Raw genomic sequence first — 14,168 nt, 5'->3', positions numbered from 1 at the left:
TAGCACAAAGAACTTGAATTACTGTGTGTGTGTGTGTGTGTGTGTGTGTGTGTGTGTGTGTGTGTGTGTGTGTGTGTGTGTGTGTGTGTAGGTAAGTTTAATTCAGCTCACAGCTCCATCAGGCTGGTTGGTTCTAGGGGAAAATGTGCAGGAAGGCTGGAGGTTTTCCACAATGGCTCATGGGGGACAGTGAGTGGTGACTTCTGGGATATTAAGGATGCGCAGGTGGTGTGCAGACAGCTGCAGTGTGGAGTGGCCCTCAGTGCTCCAGTACCAGCCCAGTTTGGACCAGGAACTGGACCCTTATGGCTGAATGAGGTGGAGTGTGAGGGGAGTGAGACGTCTCTGTGGAACTGCAGGTTTCAGCTGTGTGAAAAGGATGAATGTGCACACAAGGATGATGTAGGAATCATGTGCTCAGGTAAAGTGAATGAATGAATAAATGAATGAATAAATAAATGAAAAATTCCATAATATACTAAAAACATGTTAATCAAAAACTGAGAACTAAGCTTTTAATCTTTCCCTCATCAGAGTATAAAGAGTTCAGACTCACTGAGGGCTGTGAGGGTAATCTAGAAGTGTTCTACAATGGAACCTGGGGCAATGTGTGTGTAAATGGGATGGATGAAGAAACAGCAAGTTTGATCTGTCAGGAGCTGAACTGTGGAAGATCTGGCAGTGAGAGGGCTACCAAAGCAAGAGTGGAATCAGCTCCTAACTGGCTGGACAATCTGAAATGTAGGAGTCATGACTCCTATTTGTGGCACTGTCCATCCTCACCCTGGAGACAGAACTACTGTAATAAAAACAACGAGGTGGCTAAAATTACCTGCTCAGGTATGGAGCTTGTAATGGATTTGTAAGATGACATGAATAGAATGTCAAATCATTTTCTGTTATTTTCTCTGAGTGCAACCAGACCAAATCAATCAACAGAGCTGAATATTCTAGAGAAATAAAGCTTTAAGCAAAATCTTTGCTCAGTGATTAATGAATTATCTTAATATACTCACAGAAAAGAAAAATGATCGTGTGTTACGAAGTCATCTGACATGTTCTTCATCTCCTCATCACAGACAGTGCTCAAGTAAGAACTTCAAACTTATACGGAAGACATTTCATTGACTAGAGCAGAAAATTAATCATACAAATGTTACAAATTCATTTTGCTTCTTCACTCAAACTAATGATTGTTTAATACTCAGATTGAAAAACTGTATTTCTTTAGAGCTCTGCTTTTATTATTTCTGTGATGAGTCTGATTTGTAAGTGTTTCTGTATCTCCTTGTGTGATGTGTGTGATGTAGATCACCTGCCTCTCAGGCTGAGAGGAGGAGAAGGAAGCTGCTCTGGGATACTGGAGGTGTTTCATAATGCTGACTGGGGGTCTGTCTGTGATGATCTGTGGGACATCAGGGATGCTCAGGTGGTCTGCAGGCAGCTGGGCTGTGGGCCGGCACTGAGTGCTGATGGGAGTGCTGTCTTTGGTGCTGGTGAAGGGCCTATCTGGCTGAACAGGGTGAAGTGTAGAGGAAATGAGATTCACCTGTGGGACTGTCCCCATTCCCTGAAGAACCACACTGACTGCTCCCACAAGCAGGATGCTGGAGTCACCTGTACAGGTCAGAGGAGATTTCCTAACTTGAATCAAAACAATTTTACATGGGTCTTAGTAATGCGCAAGGCTGCTTGGAAAAGTATATTGAGGTATGCAGTCCTTAAAGCTACATTATGTAAGATTTGGAGACCTCTCTGGTGGAAATTTTGTAACAACAGTTGAACTTTAGACTCCTTCCCTAACATGAGCATGTTAAAAAATATATATATATATTCAAGGAGAACTCGAAGAATTTAAACAGACAGGACATTTGAGGTCTTCCAAGGATGTAAGTGAGTTATCTAGTATGGTCATCATGTCATCAGTATAATATGGTTTTTGCATTTGAGACTGAATCATAAAGCTAGACTTGCTTTTTTGAGCCTAGTTGTGTGACATTAATAAATAGAGACATGATGTGGTCCAAAATCCTCTTGAGATCTGATCCGCACCTCCACACCTTATTATGTCTGGGTTTACAGGATGACTCACAGCAGCACATGCACAACACATTTCAGTATATTTTTTTTTCTCATGACTAATGATAGTGGAATTGCTAGTTAACATGATTCCACTTTAATGAGTGTTTGTTTTTTGTGCTTTGTTGGATTTTTAATTTTGTGAATTGCTTCTGCATTTACAGACAAATCTATGCCTTCTACTACTACACCCATAATTACAACCACCACCAACACAGGTACTATTTTGTCATTTTAATAAATGTTTCTGAAGAGGTTATTATGTGCTTCACACAGTTCTGTGTTTTATTTGTTTACAGTTCGTCAGCCAGTTAAGACAAAAACCCCTCCTCTGCAAACTCCTCCACCAGCTGTTGCACCCATCTATCCAGTCTCTCTCCTGCTTCTGGGAGTGCTGCTCTTCCTGGCATTAGTGCTTCTGGTTGTCCTGTTTTACCAGAACAGAGTGCTCAGGAGAGGTAGAGAGATTCAGAGATCATCTACAATCCACTTTCTGTACATTCTCTAAACATCATTAGTCCTCAGTCTGCCATCAGTCTTCTCTTCTACTGAACTGGCTCCATGTTTCTCTGTCTCCCTCACAGTGCTCTCTAGGAGGAGAAATAAGACTCTGACTGAGGTAGTCTATGAGGAGATTGACCGTAGATACATCACTAAAGGAAATAACTCCACTCAAAGGGGTGAGTGATATAGTATGTAGTGCTCTGCATGAGGTTCAATATATTCAATTAAAATATATTTACACACTTATACTTAACTGAAAAAACGCAATACATGTTCATTTGATCAAGTTAATATGCAATTTGTTCAAATTAACATTTTTATGTATAGTTTAATATAGTTTTCAGGGTATTAATAATAAGAATAAATCAGTCAGTTTATTAGATTAACTGTACAGTTAGAGTAGATCTACATGTAGTGTAGTGTGTTTATTCTGCTGATAAGCATCTATTAGGCAGCTGAAGTTAAATTGAGTAGGAAGAAGAAAAGGAGAGAGTAGGGGTAACACCTTATGTGTGTGTGTTGGGGGGGTGGTTGTGTGTGCAAGGCAATTGATCAGAGAATGATTGACAGAATGACAAGTAACTAAATGAGTGCATGTGTCTGAGTGAGTGATCAAGTGAGTTTCTGATGGAGTGAGTGAGTGATCTAATGATGGTACAGAAAATGTGATTGAAGGATTGATAGTAGTGAGATATTGAGTAAGTGAGTGATTGTCCATGTGACCCAATAAGTGAACAACCAAATAGTGAGTGAATGACCAAGTCACCATGTTACAGCAACAATGACTGATTGAGTGATCAGTGAGAGACCCAGTAACCGAGCATGTAGTTACAGAATCAGTGGGTAACTAAATGAGTGGCTGAGTCTGTGATGGAGTGATCAGTGAGTGACTAAGGCAAAGTTAGCAACTGGATGACCAGATTAGTGACCAAGTGACCAAATGAGTGACTGAGTAAGCAACAAAATGAGCTGTTCATAGAGTGAACAAGTGAGTAACAAAGCGAGCAAGTAAATGACCGATTAAGTTAGTGGCCAAGTGAGTAATTAAGTGAGTGACTGAATGAGAGAGCAAGTGACCAAGTGAGTGACCAATTAAAGGACTGATTGATGAATGAGGGACATAATTAAGAAAGTAGCCAAGTGAATGAGTGACTGAATGGATGTGTGAGTGAAAACCAAAGTGAATGAATGGATAAGTAAGTGACTGAATGAGTAAGTGAACAAGTTAGTGATCGGGTTAGTGAATAATTAACTGACCAAATGACCAAGTGGGTTACTTTGACCAAGTCACAAGGTGAGTTAGTGACTGGATGAGTGACCAGGCAAGTGAGTGACAAAGTGACCAAGTGTTAGTTTGATCAAGTGAGTGACCAAGTGATTACTGAGTGAATGAGTGAGTGACCAAGTATTACAGTGAATAAGATTGACCCAAAAGCCAAGTGAGTGAGTGAGCATAGGACAAAATGAGTGATGAGGTAAGTGAGTGAGAGACCATTTGAGTGACTGAGTGATCAAGTGAGTGACCAAATGAATCAGTCAGTCAGAGATTTTTTTTAAGTGAGTTAGTAAATGTGTGTGCAAGTAAATGAATGGATGAGTGAGAAAGTGTTGCTACTGAATGAATCAGTTAGTCAACAGAGTGAGAGTCAATCAGTGAGTCTGTGGTTGTGTCTGAATTGTTAAATGAACCCTTTTTACTAGATTTTGACTGATCTGTAGGCTATGACTGTTGTGACTATATTGCAATATATTTATATATATTTATTGCAATAACTATATTTTAGTTATTGGGATGCAGCCTGTGTTTGAGTCAGTCAGGCAGCTGATCAGTAACTGAGAAAGTAAACAATCAAATGAGTGAATTAGCCTGTGTGTGTGTGTGTGTGTGTGTGTGTGTGTGTGTGTGTGTGTGTGTGTGTGTGTGTGTGTGTGTGTGTGTGTGTGTGTGAACAAGTGATAAGAGGGAAAGTTATTCAAGTATTCAGAGACAGCCCAAGAGTTAGCAGGTCAATCAATAAGAGAGCAAGTGAAGGAGTGAGCAAGAAAGTGAGCCAGTAAGGGATCAAGAGTGCAAATGAGTGAGTGTGTGAGTGAGTGAGCAGGTGTGTGAGTAAGAATGCGAATGTGTCAGCATGACAGATAATTGTTGAGTGGATGTGTAAGCAAGTGTGTGACTGAATGAGTATCTGAGCGAATGAGCAAGTGTGTGAGTGAATGTCTCATTAACTCAAGTCAGTGAGTTAATGAGTAAGAATTATTTCAGCATATTTTTCCTAGTCTTTTATTAAAAAGAGTAAATCAGTTAAATGATAGTTTAGTGTATATTAGATTAAATATACAGTTAAAGTAAATCTACATGTAGTGTAGCGTGTTAATTCAGCTGATAAGCATCTCTTAAGCAGCTAAAGGGAAACTGCCATATTTGTACATGCAGAGAAACCACACAGCTGCAGGTGTGTGTGTGTGTGAGAGAGAGAGAGAGAGAGAGAGAGAGAGAGAGAGGAGGTAATTCTGCTGATAAGCATCTATTAGGCAGCTAAAGTTAAACTGTATAATTCCTGTTAAATTTCCATTTTTGTTCATACAGAGAAACCACACAGCTGCAGGTGTGTGTGTGTGCGTGTGTGAGAGAGAGAGAGAGGATGAGAGGAAGAGAGGATAAAAGAAATAGAGAGAGTGGGGTAACACTGTGTGTGTGTGTGTGTGTGTGTCTGAGAGAGAGAGAGAGAGAGAGAGAGAGAGACTAAGCTAGAGTTACCAAATGTGTGTGTGTGTGTGTGTGTGTGTGTGTGTGTGTGTGTGTGTGTGTGTGTGTGTGACTGTCACTGACTGTGAGAGCTCATCAAACAGTGATTAACTGAATGATTGATGAGTGAGTCAGCAAGTGAGTGACCAAATCAAATCAGGTGCCAAGCGAGTTACTGTTGGACCACTGATGAATCACTGAGTGAGTGACCAAATGAGTGACTAGGTGACCTATTAAGTGAGTTACTGAGAAGATGATTGAGTGATTGATTGAGAGACCATGTGAGTAAAATAACGAGTAGCGACTTATTTAGTCATGGATTGAGTAACTGATTGTCCATGTGATCAAGTGAGTGAATGACCAAGTAATGAATAAATGACAAAGCGTCAGTGTCAGTGACTGACTGAGTGCTCAGCGAGAAACCTAGTAAATGAACAAGCTAAAGAGTTACCAAATCATTAGGTAACTAAATGAGTGGCTGAGTAAGCAACAGAATGAACTGTGATCAGAATGTGATTGAGTGAGTAACCAAATGAGTGACCAAGTGACTGAGTGATTGGTAGCTTGATAACTGAATGAGTAAGTAACTGCATGAGTAGCCAAGTCACCAAGTGAGTGAGTTAATGACTGAGTGACTAGGCAAATGAGTGACAGAGTGCATGACCAAGTGACCAAGTGACCACATCGTCAAGTGTATGATCAGGTGATTAGTGAATGAATGAATAAGTGACCAATTGAATTAGTATAACCGGGAGGCCAAGTGAGTGAGTGAGCAAGTGTGTCAACAGAGAGTCAATAAGAGTCCATGGCTGTGTCTAAATAGTTAACATGAACTTTTTTCCCACATTTTATCTGATCTGTAGCCCATGGCTGCAGTATTAGTGTAGTGACCCACTATTACCCATGGACATGAAGAGGCCTGGCCATGCAGAGTGGCCAAGCGTGGAACCTTATGGGTTTGCCGCACTCGTGGTGGCAGAGACATAAGGCTTGTGAATTGTTGTTCCTGATTAGTCTAAGATGTGTGCTGGTGGTGTGGTTGGTCAAGGCTGAGTATCCTGGAGCTCCAGCTCCAGTAAAGTAAGGATTGATGCTCTGAGGAGATCCTATATGCTGGGGAGGAGGACACAGCGCTCAGTCTCTCTCTGCTGTTGTGTACAGCCCTAAGAGAGGACAGCAGCAAGAATTGCCAAGAAGCATGTGTTGTACAGCGTGTTCGTTTACTGGGGCGTAAACATTCCAAATCCCTACTGCAGAGAGATTGTGAGGGCTTGTGTCCATAGAGTATTCTCAGACTTTGTGAGGTTGTCAGGATGTCTTTTCTGAAAAGGGGGGGCTGTATCCTCTGTGCTAGGCTGTGGGGTGGTTTGTGTGGGTTTACTGTTTTGCTGTTATAGGCACCCATGTGATGGTGGCAAAAGGACATCATCATCTGCAAAAAGCAGAGATGGTACCATCCAGCATCCATACATAATGATTTCCTGACCTTAGCTACACCTCAATACCCTGTCCATGAATATCACAAACAGAAGTGGAGACAAGGCACAACCTTGACAGAATCCAACTAAATGCTGAGTATACGGACACAGCCCGGAGTAGTGGCCCTGGCACTCCATATTCCCATAGGACCTCCCACACAATCTGGTTGTAAGTCTTATTGAAGTCCACAAACCACATGTAGACTGAGTTAGCAAATTACCATGCCCCCTGAATAATCCAAGTAAGGGTGTAAAGCTGGTCCATTTTTCAACAGCCGGGTTATAATCTAAATTCTTCCTCTTTAGTCAGGGGTTCGACCACTGGTTTGAGTCTCCTTTCCAGCACCTTGGCATAAACTTTCAAAGGGAAGCTGAGCAGCGTCATAGACTGGTAATTGGAACACACTCTCCAGTCCCCTTTCTTTGAAACAGGGACCACCAGCCCAGTCTGCTATTTAAAGGGTACTATTCCTGAGGTCCGTGTGACATGTCATCCATGATAGCCTCACAGCATCCAGAGCCATAAGCATTTCTAGGCAAATCTCATCCACCCCCAGTGCCCAGTGATACCAAGTACCTCAAAGACTACCATCCCCCATGGGGGGAGGCATGTCTTTTGGGTGAGGAGTTTCTCAAAGTGCTCTGGAACTCAGAGTTTCTCCACCCCTGATGAGTACAACTTTAGCAAAGCCACTCTGATGAGTCGCCAGATGATTGTCGAGAACCTCCTTGAAGCAAATCAAAAATTTTTTCCATGGCATCTCAAAACTGTTCCCATGTTCTGGATTTTGTTTCTGCCACCACAATTGCTGCTGCCTTTTTTCCCCATCTGTACCCATCTACTGAGTCAGGAGTCATCCCAGCCCACCAGTCCTTAAAGGTCTTCTTCTTCAACTCAATGGCTTCCCTCACCACCCTTGTTCACTGGGGGTTCTGGGGTTGCCACCCCAACAAGCTCTTGGCTACAGTTATGTCTGATGGCTTACACTATGAAGGTTTTGTTCATTTTGACTCTGTCACCTACCTCTCAGTTTTTCCTAGCTCTCCCTCACTGTCCGCTTGGGTGTATGAGATCAGACTGGCAGTTTTGCCAGAAATCTGATCCAACTCGCTACCAGATGGTGATCAGTTGACAGTTCAACACCTTTCTTCACCTGAGTGTCCAGAACATACGGTCCTACGTCAGATGAAACAATAACAAAGTTGATCACTGACCTTTGATTCAAAGAGCTCTGGTACCATATACACTTTTGAACATCTTTTCAAACATGTTCAATCAATGACTAGTCTCCAGCAAGATAATCTAGTCTGTAGGTGGGTTCCTTTCCTGAACCTACCTACTCGCTCCAAGAAGCTTGAATACTCTAAACTGTTGTTTGGTGCATAAACCCACACAGTAGTCATAGGTTTCTTCCCTGAGATTTTAATTTGCTTTGAGGGTGACCCTTTTGTCCTCCGAGACAAAATCCAATAGGTCATCATTTTTAATACATGCTTTAATTAATGTATTGTTGTCTGAAAAACATTACATCAATAAATAATTTTTAATGTGTAAAGGCCTTAAGAACATATGTTCCACAGCAGCTGTAAAGACGTATCAGTTGAGAAACTGAGGAGAGAGGAGGCATTCCAAGAAAAGATGCATCTTATATTGAAGTCTTTTTGTTATTGTAAATCATGATATTGGAACAAGACCAAAAGATGATTGTATTCAATTCATTTTTGTTGTGGCTAAGTTTTAACAAAATACAAAGTCAACTGATGATGTCAACCACCAGTAGCTTGGAATGATCCACATCAATCAGATGATTTTTCTGCTCTCTTTTAACAGGAAGTATCCTCTCTGAAGCACAGCATTCAGGATATGAGAATGTGGATGAGGAGCTTCTCACAGGTAAGAGGACCAGAACGTGTGTGAGACAATTTCCATTCCACTGAGATACACTGTATTGCCAAAAGTGTTAACACACCAATCCAAATAATTGAATTCAGGTGTTCTAATTGCTTCCATGGCCACAGGTGTATAAAAAGTACCTAGGCATGCAGACTGCTTCTACAAACATTTGTAAAAGAATGGGTCACTCTCAGGAGTTCAGTTAATTCCAGCATAGTACCGTGATAGGATGCCACCTGTGCAACAAGTCCAGTCGTGAAATTTCCTTGCTACTAAACTTTCCAGTCAACCGTTAGTGGTATTAAAACAAAGTGGAAGTGATTGGGAACAACAGCAACTCAGCCACGAAGTGGTAGACCATGTAAAATGACAGAGCGGGGTCAGCGGATGCTGAGGTGCATAGAGCTTCATGGAATGGGTTTCCATGGCCAAGCATACTGCATCCAAGCCTTACATCACCAAGCACAATCTAAAGCGTCAGATGCCGTGGTGTAAAGCACACTGCCACTGGACTGTAAAGCGGTGGAGACGTGTTCTCTGGAGTGACGAATCAAGCTTCTCCGTCTCTCAATCCGACGGACGAGTCATCAGACCAAGAGATTTTGACAATTTCATGCTCCCAACTTTGTGGGAACAGTTTTGGAATGGCCACTTCCTTTTTTAACATGATTGCGCACCAGTGCACAAAGCAAGGTCCATAAAGACATGGATGAGCAAGTTTGGTGTATAAGAACTTGACTGGCCTGTACAGTCCTGACCTTAACCCTATAGAACACCTTTGGGATGAATTAGAGCAGAAACTGCGAGCCAGGCCTTCTCGTCCAACATCAGTGTCTGACCTCACAAATGCACTTCTGGAAGAATGGTCAAAAATTCCCATAAACACACTCCTAAACCTTGTGGAAAGCCTTCTCAGAAGAGTTGAAGCTGTTATAGCTGCAAAGGGTGGGCCGGCATCATATTAAACCCTGTGGATTAAGAATGGGATGTAACTCAAGTTCATATGTGTGTGAAGACAGACAAATGAATACTTTTGGCATTTTAGTGATTATAACAATCACAGCTTAAAAATAAGATAATTTATCCGTATGTATGTTTCATATGCCACAGTTATGGAAATGTTTAGGATTAAACCAGTATTTAGAGAATTAAAATTTATATGGAGGGAATAAATGTGTGTGTGGGATTGCAATGCATGATTGTGAACCCAGTTCACAGTGATCCACAGCACTTCCAACACACACAAGTGTGGGGGTTCTGTATTCTGAACATGCTTCATCACTGTTCTGCTCTCCTCTAACAGGAAGTATCCCCTCTGAAGAACAGCATTCAGGATATGAGGATGTGGATGAGGAGCTCCACTTGGGTAAGAAGATCTGAAATTCCATACAACTGAGAAATATTACTCACCATTTAGAAATTAGAGAATTCATTATAAATACATGAACACAAATAAATACATTTAGTCAAGTTTGTTTTAGCCATGTCTCTTCTATGCCAAGAACATTTGGGCTCAGAGTAAAATTCTCATCCACATCACACCTAATGTCCTCTCTTACTTATACACATACAAACACAATAAAAAAAACAAAATAACTCCAGAAGTGACTCTTTGGTCAGCACTCAGGTAGGACTTCAACTGAGATTTGCCTTTTGGCAGACATTCAGTCAGCAGTTTGTCTCTATAGTCTTATCATTTTTTGCATTTCATTGTTGTCCAATGAGTAATTGTGATTTAGGGATTTGATATCCATTTTTTATGTTTATAAATACAGTTTGCTTTTATTTGATTTAGGTGAATCAGCAAAAGAGGACACAGCAGACAGCTATGATGATGTCATCACTGCTGGACAGATCTCTGTTAGTGTAGCAGGTGTGTTTCTGTTTGGGGATTTTAGTTGAGAAAGAAGAAATAAAGTAGGGATTAAAATCATTACTAATGTTATGAAAATAGAATAATCTGTATTTGTAATGTCTTTGTGAACCATTTGTGGAGCTTTACTGACCCTTACAACAGTGGTCCACACATAAGTGCAGGAAGGCATTTCGGTGCCCACATATGGCCATCACACCTGCAAAATCGAGCCATTGTATTAATTTTTATTCAAATTAAAATATCATTTTGTAAACGCTTAAAAAATGCAAAACAGTCTACATTGATAGTAACAAATGTTACAGAAACCCAGCACACAGCTGTGTCTGAAACACCTTCAAATACAACCATGTAAAATACGGTTTTATGTAATTTAAATATCTCTGTGTTTTGTTGTAGAGGGCTTAGCGCAGATTTATGATGATGTCATCACTGCTGATCAGAGCTCAGCTGCTGTAACAGGTTTGACTTGTAATGTAACAACACTGTAATCTCAAACATGAACACAGTTACTGATGATACTGAAGCTGATTTAATGACTTTTTTTCCCAAAATTGTGACCGAATACTCAGCAGATGTCTATGATGATGCTGTTACCATGGGACCAAACTCCAGCATTATGGAAAGTAAGTCTTCTTATTGTGTAATTAATGATTGATTTACAATTTAAAACCAAAGCTTCAACACAGAAAAAATAACTTGTATATTTATCTCTCCAAATTGGTGTAGTGGACACTCGAGAGAGCAATGAGGATATCATCACTAATGAACAGGATGAAGGGCTAAAAGGTGATACATAAACAGCGTTGTCGTTCACTTAATAAATAAACATATCCATATTTGTTAATGTTTAAGCAGTTAGAAGAGCCTTTTTAACTCACAGGCTCATTCATCGTGTCTGTGTCCACTTTCTTATGGAGAAAGGCGAAAGTGACTCAGTTGCATGGGTTCTTCTCCAGCATGAGGAGACTGTGATGGCTCCAAGGGAGCTGTTGACAAGGGATGTGTGGATATTTGAGCAGCTATGTTAATGTGTCTCCTTTGCTTTCTGCTCTCATGAATGAGTTGATCTAGTTGAAGACCTGTTGCTATAAGAGTCTCTAGGGAACTGTCTCAGTTGCAGCTTGCTAGCTCATCTTTCACAGCTTCACTACTCCATTGTAGAAGGCTACAGTAATTCTTCATACTTCCTTTGGCTTCACATATACATGCAGAATTTCATCACACATTCAGCAGCTCCCAAAGTATAACAGGTTTAAAACACCAAGAAAACAGAATATTTATAAAATGCAAGGCAAAAAATCATAGCAGACAGAAGGCTTCAAGACTGGTTCCCCAGTTCCTTAAAAAGCAAGCAAGACGAGGCACAGATAAACCACATTAGTAATTAATACAAGGACAGGTTATGCTTAAGCCACACTTAGGAAGGTCTAGAAGTTCTAAAAGCACTGGAGTTTGGTGGCATCTAGTGCATCTTTTTTGGCATTTGGCAGATGCTCTTATCCAGAGCGACATACAGTTTGATCATTTTACACAGGTAGGCGAAGGTAGTGTGAGGATTTGCCCAAGGACTCTCATTGGTATAGTGTAGGGTGCTTACCCAGTTGGGGATTGAACCCCAGTCTACAGCGTAGAAGGAAGAGGCATTACCCACCATACTAACCACATCACATAAAGCATCTGCTGTACAGGTGAGGTGTAAAACCAACTGCCTGGATTCTCTAATTACCTCAGAGCAGTGCTAGACATGTATAAACAGTTCAAACGAAATTCTGGGGAATTTTAACAGTCTGGAGAATTTTAGCTTTCTGGACCTGCATTTGCATCATTGTTTATTGTTGGAAAGCAGCAGTGATTACTAACTCTGCTCCTAGAGATCTACTTACCTGAGGAGGTTAACTTTTACCAAAGTAATACAGTGTACTAAAAAAAAAAAGATTATTTGAGATATGTTCTCATTTTACAGATTATGATGATGTGGAGGACGAGCCTCAGACAGAGATGAATCATGTGACTGAGAGACCACAGCCAGTGTCTTTCCTCGGGACATTATATTCAAACCTCTTCGGACGCAATAAATGATTTTGTTATAGATCATATTTCGTACCTTAAGAAGCATAAGCAATGTTTATTGTAGCTTTGCACATGTCAAATAGGATATGGTGGTGTTAAAATTGAGTGTTGAGAGGATTACAGACATTCATACTGTTGTCACTCAAAAACTGCCATTATAACTGTAAAAGGGTTTTTCTGTTCTGATTGTATGATTATTATGTGAGTATTATGCATCCCTAGAGCCTTAGTCACAGCTGCAAGTCAATTTCTCTATCTTCAGTTTCTTATGAATTAAGTGTGTAATAGAATGTCCTGCTATGGTCAGAGAGGTAACTCTCCAGTGTGCTTTTTATATTTTGACCAGCAGTATAACTGATAACTGTTTATTTGTCACTTTGTGTCTCAGAAATGTTGTGTTACTCTTTTAGGAGGAAAAGCTTTAGCTTACTGTGTTGTCTACATAAAAACAGAAAATAGATTAAAAAAAAAAAACAGCAGAGTATATTATCTTTGATTAAGTATAGTCTCAGGTTACATGGAGTGTAAAGATACACAGAGTATAAACATGGTTTTCTGTTGTTAAAGAGGGACTTTAACCCCAATAAAGGCAATCTGAACAGTGTTCATCACCCCAAGACAGTGAGGGAACAGTCTGAGAGGACCCAGAATTCTCAGACCAGAAAACCAACCCATTATTTATTATTTTAGCTGAGATTTAATTCTTTTTTTATTTGTTTCTTTGTTTTTTATTGTTTTCCTTATATACTGATAATCAATTATTTGGTCATTATAAAACAGAATGTAATAAAAGAAAATATCTTTGAATAAATATGACAAAGTCAGTTTGGTTTGACAGAATGGAATTAATTTTGTGATGAAAGATTAAAAAACCCATTAACCAGCTTCATTCTACCATTTGTTTTGGTGTATAGACCTGATTTACCTCAAATAAGTGTAAATGTTATGTAGTTGGCCTTAAATAAAGACCAGAGAACATTTTGAATCAATATGAAAGAAAGACAGGTATGAGTTTAAGCCGTGCCTTTCAATCTTTTATAAAACTTAGTAGTGATGTCAAACCAGATCATCCAATTATTAATCCACCGTTTATGTTTTGATCAAATTTGAATGATTTATTATTTTCCTCTTTCATAACGTGGTTTATTTCATTTGATTGTTAAAAGGCCTCCAAAGTCACCAGCAACAAGGTGGTGTGAAAACAGATTAATTATAAAATGTTCTAGAAGTTCTAGAAGCACTGGTGCTTTGGGGACACCAACTGCCTTGATTTTATTGATGTTATTGTGTTTATTTAACCATTTCCAGGCCTCTCCTCGAGGAAGCCCAGTATTATATATAGTTAAAAGCAACTACTGGTTTGACCAATCAGGGCTTCATGAAATTGTGCTCATGATGTAATTGATGATATTAACAAATCACTGTACTGGCTGTGAAGGTGTCAAGGAAAAATACAGACCCAAGAAATTCTTGTTACTTTTTGTTTTTATGTTTACAACCCAAATTCCAATGACAATTCAG

General features: G+C 40.0%; 1 protein-coding gene across 1 annotated transcript in view; it reads left to right on the top strand.

Annotated features, from left to right (window-relative positions):
* The window catches only part of LOC108412203 (deleted in malignant brain tumors 1 protein-like), a 54,673-nt gene extending 42,017 nt beyond the window's left edge, over nucleotides 1-12,656 (top strand). The window contains exons 27-40 of the mRNA XM_037538134.1: nucleotides 331-421; nucleotides 535-840; nucleotides 1,019-1,090; nucleotides 1,311-1,625; nucleotides 2,244-2,297; nucleotides 2,379-2,537; nucleotides 2,664-2,759; nucleotides 8,639-8,701; nucleotides 10,005-10,067; nucleotides 10,497-10,574; nucleotides 10,974-11,036; nucleotides 11,150-11,200; nucleotides 11,304-11,363; nucleotides 12,541-12,656. Of these exons, the coding sequence (XP_037394031.1) occupies nucleotides 331-421; nucleotides 535-840; nucleotides 1,019-1,090; nucleotides 1,311-1,625; nucleotides 2,244-2,297; nucleotides 2,379-2,537; nucleotides 2,664-2,759; nucleotides 8,639-8,701; nucleotides 10,005-10,067; nucleotides 10,497-10,574; nucleotides 10,974-11,036; nucleotides 11,150-11,200; nucleotides 11,304-11,363; nucleotides 12,541-12,656 (1,587 nt within the window). The remainder of the gene's footprint in view (nucleotides 1-330; nucleotides 422-534; nucleotides 841-1,018; nucleotides 1,091-1,310; nucleotides 1,626-2,243; nucleotides 2,298-2,378; nucleotides 2,538-2,663; nucleotides 2,760-8,638; nucleotides 8,702-10,004; nucleotides 10,068-10,496; nucleotides 10,575-10,973; nucleotides 11,037-11,149; nucleotides 11,201-11,303; nucleotides 11,364-12,540) is intronic.
* Nucleotides 12,657-14,168: the final 1,512 nt, after the last annotated feature.

This window comes from Pygocentrus nattereri, chromosome 1 (genome assembly GCF_015220715.1).
Source record: "Pygocentrus nattereri isolate fPygNat1 chromosome 1, fPygNat1.pri, whole genome shotgun sequence".
Taxonomy (NCBI): Eukaryota; Metazoa; Chordata; class Actinopteri; order Characiformes; family Serrasalmidae; genus Pygocentrus; species Pygocentrus nattereri.
This window is presented reverse-complemented; position numbering and strand designations above follow the sequence as displayed.